This window comes from Leuresthes tenuis, unplaced genomic scaffold, assembly GCF_036924035.1.
Source record: "Leuresthes tenuis unplaced genomic scaffold, fLeuTen1.0.hap1 SCAF_13, whole genome shotgun sequence".
Lineage (NCBI taxonomy): Eukaryota > Metazoa > Chordata > Actinopteri > Atheriniformes > Atherinopsidae > Leuresthes > Leuresthes tenuis.
The window spans coordinates 33,210,240-33,223,162 of record NW_027325367.1 but is presented as its reverse complement, the minus strand read 5'-3'; the positions used below and the strand labels follow the sequence as shown (position 1 = coordinate 33,223,162).

General features: G+C 39.8%; 1 protein-coding gene across 1 annotated transcript in view; it reads right to left on the bottom strand.

The window, feature by feature from the left end:
- lama4 (laminin, alpha 4) overlaps window positions 1–12,101 on the bottom strand; it is a 36,512-nt gene extending 24,411 nt beyond the window's left edge. Inside the window, exons 1-11 of the mRNA XM_072362808.1 lie at window positions 11,562–12,101; window positions 6,267–6,368; window positions 6,052–6,179; window positions 5,870–5,950; window positions 5,417–5,631; window positions 4,921–5,021; window positions 4,060–4,240; window positions 3,538–3,621; window positions 3,266–3,417; window positions 2,341–2,451; window positions 267–378 (exon numbers count right to left, since the gene is read on the bottom strand). Of these exons, the coding sequence (XP_072218909.1) occupies window positions 267–378; window positions 2,341–2,451; window positions 3,266–3,417; window positions 3,538–3,621; window positions 4,060–4,240; window positions 4,921–5,021; window positions 5,417–5,631; window positions 5,870–5,950; window positions 6,052–6,179; window positions 6,267–6,368; window positions 11,562–11,669 (1,375 nt within the window). The 5' untranslated portion in view covers window positions 11,670–12,101. The remainder of the gene's footprint in view (window positions 1–266; window positions 379–2,340; window positions 2,452–3,265; window positions 3,418–3,537; window positions 3,622–4,059; window positions 4,241–4,920; window positions 5,022–5,416; window positions 5,632–5,869; window positions 5,951–6,051; window positions 6,180–6,266; window positions 6,369–11,561) is intronic.
- Window positions 12,102–12,923: the final 822 nt, after the last annotated feature.

Sequence of the window (12,923 nt, the reverse complement as noted above, 5' to 3'; positions counted from 1 at the left end):
TCAAAGAGAACTTACACAAGAACAAGAACATGAAAGCTCTTCTCAGGTAACTAATAAAAGTATGTTTTAGCATTTTTCACTTATTATTCATAACTGGAGAGATCCCCAGGAAAAAACATCTCTGTATTTGATCTGTTCCTCCAAAGCCTGGAAAGATTGCTAGTTCAGTTAAAAGCTAGAACTAAATGTGCTCTCTTTGTAAAACAACTTTATCACTGCAGGAAATTCATCAGCCACTGCTAGAGACAAAACATTCCATCACGTACCTTCAATGCGTATGTTGAGATCAGTTAGATTTGTGCTGAGCTGCTGAGCCAAAATGAGGGAATCCAGTGTATTGTTATCCAGCAAGTTCCCTAGACTCATCAAAGAGCTTTCCTGAAAAACCACAAAAGGAAATCAGTAAACACCCCTCAGTCCAGTTTCACTCTTAAATAAATCTAAATCTAAATCTACTAAATCATTTTCCAAAATTGATTTCCTATAGATTCTTCCCTGTTTTGTAAATTCTGACCACATCAGATGAATTAATAATATCTTCTGTATTAACAAAACTGAAAGCTGTCCATGTTATCCTGCCCAGCAAAGAACCTTTATCAACAGTTCTCAGAGTAGAATATTTTATCCACCGGAAAAATTCTAATTATTTTGTATTTAAATGATCTTGGAAAAAAGAAAATGTGCCCCAGCTGTTTGAATTTAACAGTGACGCTACGTAACATTAAATTTTCCCGTTTAGTGATCACAAAATGAATAGGTTAACCCCTTTATACATATTCTGTTTGCGATTTTTCCCATGTGTGATAACGTAAATCATCAAGATATTTAGTTCTTATAACAACTTGAAGCTCCCTAATTTTCTTACATTATTGTGTTGTATAACAACTATATAGTATAGTAACTATTTGAATAAATGGTTTGATAGTGATGCCCAATCTGATGGTTTAACATGAACATGAATGAGACCATTCTGTTTGAGAAATTACAAGGTCAATAAAAAATCCTTTAATATTTGATCCTGAATTAAACTGAGTATTTGCCTATGATGTGGTGTTACTTGTTTGAAACAATGTGTTTTCTATGTTCTTCCAGCATCTAAAGCAGAAACATCAATTATCTGACAGACTTACTCTGAAAGACTTAACGTATTTTTCGGGCTATAAAGCGCACCAGGCTATAATGTGCATTAAATTAAACAAAACTCAGATAAGTCAAACTTTATTCAACTCACTTGTTGTACTGCGTAACTGATAGCATTGAGTTTGAAATCCGCTTTGTAAGCATGTCTCTTAACAGGAGCCATTTTTGGGGCAGCGGGTATAGAAAAGCTGTTCTATGCTGTTGTCTGCTGGGGAAGTTGCACTACAGACATAAACTGTAGGCGCCTGGACAAACTGGTGAAAAAGGCTGGTTCTGTGGTAGGCAGAAGGTTCGACCCTCTGTGCTGTGGTGGAGCAGCGGATGAAGAGGAAGTTATTTTCCATGATGGTGAACATCCTCTCCACAGCATCCTGGTAGGACAGAGGAGCAGCTGCAGTGAGAGGCTGCAGGACTGAGAGGTTCAGGAGGTCCTTTGTCCCCACAGCCATAAGGCTTTTTATCAGTGACTGCTGTCATCTTCTTCTCACATTTATTCATTTATTTATTTTTGTGCTAATGTACAATCATTGCAAAATATTTTAATTGAGCTACATGACAATTTGAATTTCCCCTACGGGGGATGAATAAAGTATTTTTCTATTTCTATCTTTTTCTATTCCGTATTGATCATGGTGGCATGACATGGCTTGAAGGTCATCCAACAGTGCTTTCTGTCCTTGGCCTTTACCCACTGAGATTCCTCAAGATTCCCTGAATGTTTTCACAATATTCTGCTCTGTAGATGCTGAAAGACCAAAGATCTTTAAGATCTCTCATAAAGATTTATATTTTTTTTTCAAAAGAAGTTTGGCACAAAGAGGTGTTTGGAAGACTTTGGTGAATGCATGTTTTATACCCAATCGTGACACCCTCACCTGTCACCAGTTAATCAGCTGACTGTATCATCTCACAGAATGTCTTAGTTGTATTCTCTTTAAACTTGTCTTTCTTTATCTTGTTACATCAAATTAGAAAATTGTTTATATTTTCTATATACAATGCAAGAGAACAGGTTTAATTCATGTAGTTTTGAATACGGTAGTTTCTGTCTGAGCTGTAGTGGTATGCATGTGGTAATAGATGATGGCTGGACTAAAAATGATATATTTCAAAAGCCAAAAAGAGAGAGAAATAAAATAAGTGTAAACTTCTGAAGCCTTCCAGAGATTTAACTTAATAAAGGATGATGACTTTGCTGACCGATTCCCCGAGCTCTTTGATGTCCACCACCACAGTGTCTGTGGCCCACTCCAGCTCATCAGTCTGGGTCTTCATTACAGATGACTTATTTTTCCAGCCTTGAAACTGCATCTGGAAGCAGAGCATGTAAGCTTCTTTATTCCAACACATACCAGAGAGTTGTAAAAAGCCACTGTTGTGTAAAGGTTTAAAGGAAAAGTAAGGCTTTAGAAAAGACATAATCCCTTTGAAATTGACAGCTATGAATTCCAGGAATTATTGTCAAAAGCAGCAGCGGAATTTTCCATTTCACTAAACACACTTTACATTAACAAACTTGGTCTATGTCTGCTTTAGTATAAGCCAAATTTTTCACCCAAAGCTGACTAAATGTCTGCCAAGTTGTAGGATAAACTTCATGCTGTGTTAAAAAAGTATGATAATTTGAGTTAAATATTTTCTGTTGACACTTAGATAATGGCAGGCTGCAAAAAGAAAAAGAAAAAACATCTGATGCTTGAGCTTATGGCAGTTTGCTTAGCTAGTAAACTAATTCCTAACGTGATTTTTACTGTTTGCTGTTGAGCAGGGATTGTAATATATAGCTGGCCTATTTGCACTCCATCACTGAAATCACATGTCTGCTTGGAAGGGCTGTAAACAACGCCATGAAATCACAGAAAAACAAACCTAAGGAGTAAACCTGTGAAATCAAAATGATGAACTGAAGCATTAAATGAGAAAATCTAATGATTTCAAGGAAATGTCTTGAAGTTGTATGTATTTGTCAACGTGACAAAGTCTTTTCTCATTTCACACTCTCTCTGGCTTCATTCTTTATCACATATTTCCACTGATGCAGCTTTAAATTTTCTTGACAAACATGTTATATTTCTCAGTTGTCTTTTATTTTACGCAGCAATTGTTATTTCATGAGCGAATGTACCTGGAGTTGATGAGCTGTGTAGTTATAGAATTTGAGCCTGTCATTAGCAGCTGCACCAGTAGAGATGTTCAGCACTCCAACTTTTAGCTGGTCCAATGTTTTATTGGACACCTTTAAGTCGAAAGTCAGATGCCATATACAGTCATCACAACCTAAAACCAGAATAATGATATTAACTTTAAACAACTGAGTAAATACAAATTTCATTTCGTCATTTCTTGCAATGTCCTCCTCTTTTGTGGAATCTGCATTCTTGCTTTAACACGACTCACTGATGTTGCACAGGTTGACTGCTGGAGCCTCAGCCAGGCATTCTCCTGTATGCATATCACAGTAGCCACTCTCACAGTCACACTCTACAAAAAAGACAGTTGGACGTTATTGTCAGGTGAGACAGAAAATTGTGCTTTTCGGTTAGATAATGTTGATCAGCTGAAAACAAGTCAGTGCATTTATCAAATATATATCAAGAGCCACAGATGGTAATTTGGCTTGAGGCCTTTACATCTGTTTTGTGTCTTCTCCTGTGTGGGAATGATGGCTTTAGCAGCTGTTTATGTATATAGATTTGGGTTGCATGGTGATGTCATCCAGCTCTCTGTAGAGAGCGTCTGGGCAAAGGGTCACAGCGTTCAGCAGATGCTCCTCTAACACTACTGCTGGTGGGTGTGGGAATCTAAGCATTTAGTGAAGCTTTTTCCTTTGGGAATCTGCACTGAAAGTTTAAACAATTGCTCCTTGTGTCAAAAGAGTACAAGAACATTTGACATGTTGTATATGGACATCTGACTCACTCTGACAGCCGGAAGGGGTGTAATCCCAGTGTCCTGGGAGGCAGCGCTCACAGTAACGACCTCCGGCTCCAGGGCGGCACGGACAGCTGTGAGTAAGCGGATGACAAGTGGAGCGGATAGAAGCTGGCCCACATTCGCACCTTCGACATCCTTGACAGCTGGAGAAGCCAGAGTAGCCCTCCTAGATGACACAAATGAAAACCACTACTAGTCAAGAGGCTTTTCAAGTTCATTAAAAAAAAAAGTGAGGTCTTATTTGGTAGTTATGGTAACAGCATTTACACATTTTTTTTATTCCTTTCAAATACTAACTGTCATGTGACAGTTCAGCTACTTCCCTTTCTTACACTACTTTATCATCACCTGCAAAAAAAGTAAAGCCACTCAGTACAGCTATCGTAAGCGTACATTTTAATTTGTCTGACACCTTCAGTGCTTTCATCTGAAACTGAACTGTCTTCATATCTCACTTCTTTTACATCTAACTTTCTATATGTCTTCTTCACTTGACAACTTCAACACCAAAGAAAATGAGTGTTTTTCTTTTCAATTTTTTTTGGCTTTAACTGAAACTTTATCTCTTTGAAATGATTAAACTTCAACCCTTTGGTAGTGTTAACTGATGCTTAAACAACTTTAGGTTAAATCATTTCTCTTGTTAGATTGTTAATCAGTGAGCACACTTTTTCATTCCCTGAAAAGAAAAAACAAACAAAGAAATTAAATTTTTATGAGTGAAGTGATTACACCTAAGAGTGGTCAAATGTCCAGAAATACAATCCTGTAATGTAATAAACTCTTCTTCCTTAGGGACACCTGAGCTTCCTAGGGGGGTAACAGTTACACTGAGCAGAATCTCACCTCACACTGGTCACAGAGTCGTCCTGTGACTCCTGGCTTGCAGTGACACACTCCCGTCCTGTCGTCACACGAAGAGGTGCCACATTTGTTGCACTCACACTCTGCGGCAGACACAGGACATTTGCAGTGATGAGAACATTAGAGGTTGCATATTGTTAACATAAGGGTTATTTTTGGAGTTGTTGGGCATCAAAAGCCATATGAGAATCCTTCATCTAGTTTTGTGGCCTTGTATTGAGTTTCCACAGAGCAGCGTCTAAGTTGCAAAGGAAACCTTTGTTGTGTGTAATCATTCATACAGCTGAGACGAAATAAAGTAGAAATAGATATAGATATATCCGCTTTGGTTTTAAAATAGTGTAACATATGTATTGCTGCAGGCCATCTTGTGCTTTGCTAAACTGAGCTGGAGGACCACTTGTACCAAAATGATTTCATGGCCAGAGATCTCTTGACTGAAGGTTACGAATGTGGGAGTTCACTTGTTGCCCCCCACCTCTGCAGTTCTTGGCGCTGATGGCGTCGCCATAGAAACCCGGGGCACACTTCTCACAGTTGGCACCAGCCGAGTTTCCCCAACAGTGCTGGCAGTAGCCCGTCACATTGTGGCACTCATTGAAGATCAGGTTGGGGTCAGAGTTGCCGTTACAGTCACACCTCTTACAGGAATTACCAATTGCCATTGGGTTGCCATAGTATCCTGGGGCACACCTGAATGGGGAAGACTGGATGACTGGCACAATAAAAGCTTAAGGAGAAAAGATGCTCTCTTTTCATATTTGCTGAAAAGCATTTTTTTTTTTTGCTCTTCTGTGATGTCTTTATTTCATGCTGCACTGAAGCGCTATCTGTTCTAGTAAATAAAATATGGTATTTTACTGAATGTGCACAGACCCCATCTTGGTTATGCTTAACATAGCTTTTGAATTGATTATTTATTAGCACTGACCTCTCACAGTAATGTCCAGCATACCCTTCTTGGCACTTGCACCTCAAAGCGGGTCCTCCTCCGTCACAGTGCACAGCAAAGCTGGCCGGACACACAGAGGAAAGCATTTCAGAGATCACACACAAAATGAAAACCCTTTTGCTGCTTGCTGTGGCTGCATAAACATGAACTGACTGACTCACTTATTGGACAGGGTGGAGAGGGGGCAGGCACAGGGTTGGCAGGTATGGTGTCCTTCCCAACTGGGAGTCAAAATGTAGCCTTTCTCACACTTTTCACAGAAATCCCCTGAACTGTGGTCTCTGCAGTTCTGGATGGTGAAAATATTATTCTTTATAATTCGTGGCTGAGTTTGTTGACTTGGATAATTAAGTGAAAATAAGAGTGGAAAACTTACTATACAAACACCAGTGATGTCTTCACAAAAGTCAGCATGGCCCCTGCAGTTACATGGCAGGCAGACATCTTTCTCACTGAGGAAAAATCCCTTTTTACACACCTGCAGCAGGAAAAGTAGAGGAGTTGAGAGCTCCAACAGAGCAGTATTTGATGTCTACATCCACGCAGACTGCACAGACCTTTTCAGATGTGTAATGTTCTTTGTCTGTTTTGGTAAATATGCAAATACTTAACAAACTTGGCAGTATGTTTCGTTCTGAGCTTAATCATATGGTAAACTGTTGTACATTTCATTGAAATATATCTCCGATAGGTATTGAATATCTGCTGTGTAAAAGTGAAACCGCTGGCTTTGAAGTGGCAGCAGAGTAATGTCTTTACTGTCAGGTGTTTTATTGGAGGAGACAGAACTTGAACATTTCCTCCACCATGTTTTACAGTGAGTTTAATTCTCAGTTCAATTACTAACAACCTTCTGTAAATGCCATTAATCTCTAGATTCATCAGCAAATAGAACTTTTTTTCCTGTTCACAGCTGAGGTGCTGATACGCTTGACCCCCTACACTTGTTTGCACTTTTGAGTGACGCTACTCATCCTCTGAGACGCGATTAGGTAGTCTTCTGTTGGCCTGACTTTTGGGCATGGAGTTTTGCATTATTTTACATGTCTACAGCCTTGTGAAATGACATTTTAACTGTTCCTGGACCAGTTCTAGAAATGCAAGTAGACCAACACTCAATAAATAAATAAATAGAAAAAATGTGAAAATTGAGCACATATTCTGCCATGTATTATAAAATCGACAATTTGTTAAAGCAACCAACACTCCTATAAAGTCTCATGATATTAGATTAACTTTTACAAAACTCATTGAGTTTTTAATTCTTGGTCATTTTTGGCAATGCACACCTGATCGAAAACAAAGACTGTTGTTGAGGCATAAACACATGCTGCATTCTGTCTCATGTATGTTCACCAGGAACTCTCAGGATGATGTGCTGTAAGAATTCCTCGCTTTTTCTCTCACACTCACAGATGCATCCTTTAAACTTCTTTGAACTTTTGAAGCAACACCAATGAGTGAGACAAACTTTTTTCTATCTTACTGTCCTTGCTGCTGTAAAATTGTAAATTTCCCCACTGTGGGACTAATAAAGGACTATCTTATCTTATCTTATCTTATCTTATCTTATCTTATCTTATCTTATCTTATCTTATCTTATCTTATCTTATCTTATCTTATCTTATCTTATCTTATATTTTTAGCAGCAGTCTCTGGGAACTCCAAAATTTGACCTTCTTGTCTGGCAGACATTGATGCTGTGAATTCAGAGCAACCAGAGGTCGGAACATTCCACAGACATACAACAGTATATGGCTGCTTTTGATTCATACTTTGATATATTCACAGTTGAGCTGTGAGACAAAGACACGCTTGTAACCAGCTAATACGAGACATGCATGAAGACAGCGGTTCTGATTCTTCTTGCACACCAGCTTCCAGTGAGTTTCACTGACCCATGCTGCACATGCACTAATTACAGAGCCAGCTTTTATTACCATACAAACACCCAGTGAGCCAAGATTCCACGTAAATACATCCTGAACATGGAAATAATGATGCCAATAGTATGAGTATTCAAAGAGTGAAATAACCATAATGCTATAATCCAAGCTGTTAGAAGTATTAAAGCACAAGTTTACAGGAACGCCACCATTTACCATTTGCAAAGCCACTTGAAAGAGCCTGGAATTGGTACAGACCTTCTAGCTGTGTGATGGTTGTGTGATGAGTCGAACAGCTGCTGTGCTTATATACATGGGAGTACAGGACGGGTTGAGGGTTAGAGAATGTCGCAAATGGCTTAGTCTCTAAACAAGCCAGCTAAAGAGCTTTTAGAGTAACATTTATGTGTCTGTTTGCTCGACTGTGACATAAAATGTACAAATCAAGTTACAGACACAAAAGTGTTCTTAAATGACTTTTTATCATTATCAGTGCACGTGTAATTTCAGCCATTAACAGCAGCTGTGTTATGTTTCAATGAGAAATGTTACGCTTCAAATCAAGAAATGTTCACATTAGACAGACCCAATTTGAATAAGGGCCAAAATAGCAGCTTCACATCGATGTTGAGTATTAGTGGTTAGCACATGGGAAGGTTAGTCCAGCTGAAAAACCAAGGGCTGCTAACCAACAAAGCAGATTTTCAAGCTATGGAACAGGCAGGAGCTATGGTTATCTCACCATGATATATATTACAACATACAGGTGAAAGAAAAAAGTTAGCATCTGGCTGGCTTTGCAATAGGATCTTTTGGTAAACAGTTTCTTTTGTTCCCCCCAAACACAGCAATGGCCATCTTTATTTAAAATACATAAAAAGTACAAATTAAGTTTAAAAAAAAGATAAACTCAACTTTCTTTTTAATGAAAAGTTGTTTCCTCATGGGGCCCTTCAATTAACACAACTTTTCATGATCAAAAAGTTTTCAGCAAGTCGTAGCAATTTCGTTTGTTGACTTTGTTTTATGGTGGAAATGCCTTTTTCTACCTTTTCATACATCTCTTTATATTTATCTAATGTCCTGCGAATAGTTTTTCTTTGCATAGTTTTAGGTATGGGCACCTCCACAGCAGTCCTGGGAACTGCTTTTCAACCTTTTTTCAAACATTGAGGTACAGTAAAAAGCACTAGAACATTGGTGGAGTGAATCATTTCTTTATGAGAATAATGGCTGAGAATAATTGTGTTTCTGCCTCAGCCTGTACACTCACTACTTAACATTGAATTGATATCTTTATTTTCACTTCGATAGGGAAGCTCAACAGTCACTAAGTGAAACATATGAGATACAAAGATGTTCATTATTAATCTTCAGACTGTATGTTATGGTATGTACTATGCATTTTGTACAAAGCCGAGCAAGCTGTTTCTCATTGCATTCATTCAGGATTTCTCATGTGTCAGCACAATCTTCCAGCCACTGGCATGAAGATAAAGAAGAATTTCCTTTGCCAGCAATATCACATACCCCTGCTACCATTGTGGACATGCGCAACATGTTGCATGAGCGTGCCACTCTCCAGTTGCTCTGTAAGAATATAGCTTGGGTATTATCATTCTATGAATGTGCCATTATGGGCCCACCCAAATCTCTGCTGACCACCAGTAATGCCATGCTCCTGGTCATTCAGATGAGCAGAGCCCTGTGCTGACCAGGCCCAGCTGGGCCTGCCAACAAGTGCTTGGCCCTCTGTAAAGCTTACCCTGTTGAGTAATGCCTGGACCATCAGCTGGGCCCAGTACTAGCATGTACCACAGGTAGTGGCAAGTGCCCAGCCACTTGGTTGGGCCAAATGGTAAATGGCCCACACTTATAAGGCATCTTTTTATCCTTACGGCACCTTTTCTGGGTTCTACAGCGTGCTTTTTAGACGTGCTTTTCATTCAGTGTGGAGCACTTTTCTGTACAATCTCACACTGATGAACATAATGTAGTAATGTGGGGTGTCTTGCCCCTGGCTAACTTCTTCTCATAGCTTGTGCAAGCTTCTCATTTCTTCAGTTTCTCATTCTTCATGCAAATTAGCATAGACCAGTTCTGTTGCTCTGCAAATTCAAAGCAGAAATCGTCAGCCACTGCATTTTGCTCATGATATGTCTTGGAACACATAGAAAACATCTCATGGACATGTTAACAAGGTGAAAAGAATTATTTTTAGCAGGGAGGAAACTGAAGACATTTTGTCGTTATCCTGTATCACCAAATCTAGCAGTTGGTATGATGTTGTCAAATATTGTGGCGCTAGAAACAATTGACATTCACAGCCTTGAGCAGCCTCTGTAGTCTGAACTATTTTGATGCTCTTCCCACTGTATCCACTTAAGTGGAGAACAAAGCTGACCTTCAACATGTTATATAGCCTCTTTGTTTTCACATGAAGCTGCCTTTTCCAGTATTTCAACCAATTTCAGCCTTGGTTTTTTGAAGCTATCAGTGTAATGTTTTTAACAGTATGCTTTTCGGATGAACCCTAAAGCTCTGTTTTATGCACGACAGAGCTGGTGTCAAGAGGAGCCAAAAACAGGATTTGGCTCCTGAACTCTGTCCAAAGTAAACACTCTGGTCGTGGAGCCTCAAACTAGGCAGTCATATCACTTCTCTGTAGTTTGCATGTAAATGGGAGGCCTTCAGTATCGCAAAATATGTAGAAAATTGTTTATATGAAGATAACTTTTCAGTTGCTTATATCCTATACATACATTTGCTTGTTGTTGAGTTTTCCCAGGAAAGGGATTATGTAGATTAGATGTTGAAGCTTGAATGTTGAATCTCATTTCTGTCTTGCTTCTCAGTTTAAGCTTGCCACTTTACTTATAATGACTTTGACAAGGGGTTCAGACCCTGGATTTAGTCATGCTATGTTTGACCAAACATCCTCAGGAAAAGGAAAATCCCAGGTCATGAGAATCTCATCCTGCTTTTATAACTACTTAGACAGTCTGGGTGCTGGGAGCAGATTTACTATCAAGGGACCCTTAAATGCAAATAGGAAAAAAAACTAGACATTCTGAGTACTGGTTTAGTTCTATCAAGTTTGTGGGTTTGAATATTTACACATTCTTGATGGTATTTTTGACTTCAAACATTTACATCACTTTTACATTAATGCAATTAGGAGACGCTTCTGTCCAAAGTGGTTTAGAAGGAAAAAATAACTATTTTATTGACTGGTGTCATAGTTCAGTTGCTACAGTACTCATAAAACATTGAAGTCATAAGGCACCAAAGGGCACATTGTAGCCATTTATGTAGATGCATAAATAGACCTGTAGAAGTTTAGAAAAGTAATTGATGAATCAACATGTGAGCAGCAAATAGTGCAAATAGTTACTGATCGATTTTCTGACCCTAGCTGCCTTTTGTCTCCCTCCCAAAGATTGGTACTGGTTTCCATTAGGGAGCTGTCAGGGAGGGGCAGTAAGGATATGACAGCAGCAGAGACAGTAACTGAGTTCATAAGAGCCTCGGCCTTGGTTTACCCTAAAACAAACAATGCATGAATACAAAGCCATTGTGAAGTTTCAGTTTCCACACAGACAGCTCTCTACACACTTACAACCCAGCCTCATCATTTACAGTTCTAAAACCTGTACGTGATCACCAAACTGAATGTATTCAGCACATGTACAGCAAGTAGACAAAGACAGGAATCATACAGCAAGTTTATCATGCAAACTGTAGTACAATGGCTAAAAAAAGAGAAAAAAACAGATCTGACTTACTATCAGCAAAGCCTGCTGCTGTTCCCCAAACCTGGTGGCAGAGGCTGAATAGGCAATTCCTGAAAGGATGAAGAGAAGGCTGAGGCAGAGCAGAAATTTAGAAGCCATTTTTGTGCTTGGCTAGCGATCTCCCCTCTCCATGTACGTCTCAGCCTGTCAGTGTCCCCTGCGTAACTCCTCTTGCTCTGCTTCACCCTCTGGCTTCACTTTCCCACTGTTCTAGATGCAGCACTGCCCCTAGTCCTGGCCCAGGCTGATTCCTGTAAAACAAACTTGTATGGACTTCCTCCCTTTCTCTCTCCCTCCCTCCTTGCCCAAATTCTTCTCCCCTTGTGGGCTTGCCTCTCCCCTGAGCCGGAGTCCAAATCACATACAGATGGTAAGACTGGGGAACTGAGAGAAAGAGTGGAAAAGAAAGAACGGATGGCAGAGAGGCACATGAGAAACAGAGGGCTTCTGTCTCTTGAGAAGGCTCGAAACAGACAGTGCACCCATCCAACATGCTCACCCCCACCCCCAACCCAGCTGGCAAAGTCATATTGAATGTTAGCTTGTCTCCATATGCAGGACTATGGCACCCTTTTCACCTTGGGCTGAACAAGCAGCAACAGCCCTCCCTTTGCTGCCCCCCCTTCCAATCCCCTTCCCCTCTGTTCAGCCAGGGTGGGCAGAAGCTTCAACACTCACTATGCGCTCCACAGGCAGAAGAGAAACAGCTGCTCCGATATCCTGGCCCAACCCCACCTCACAGCCCCAGACATGAGTTTTCTGTTTGTTTACCAAGGTCGGAACATCAAAAGCTGCTGCATTTACAAAGACTGTGTGAGGTTCTTAACAGGAAGAGCCTGAGCGTGACACTTCCACCACAAAGGAAGTGTTGTGAGAATCTAAAAGTGGACTACTGGATAATGTAAAAGCTATGTTTCCATGTGCAGAAACTCATGACTCTCAGCAGCTCCAAATATGTCCAAGCTATGCAGTGCAGGTTCTATGTCTCAAGTGACTAATAAACAGGATGTCACGATGTAGTTATGTATGGTACAGATGTCATCTGAAAAAGAGCAAAACAAGGCCTTGGAAATATTTGTATGTAATATTCTAAACAGGAATATTTTGAAGATCAAAATAAAATATACATTTTCCTCAATTCAAAAGTACTGCATTGATTCTTCTCATTTTCCAAAGATAAGACTGTTCTTTGATACACTTGTGAATGGAAACATCTAAGCTTCGATGGAGGGTGTGTTAGTCACGAGAGAGCTTGACTGATGCTCTCTCGTGACTGGTGGCATGACTTTAGATTAGATGTAAAATTAAAGATGTAAGATGTAACAATTGTGCTCCTATGTGACACAGGAAGTG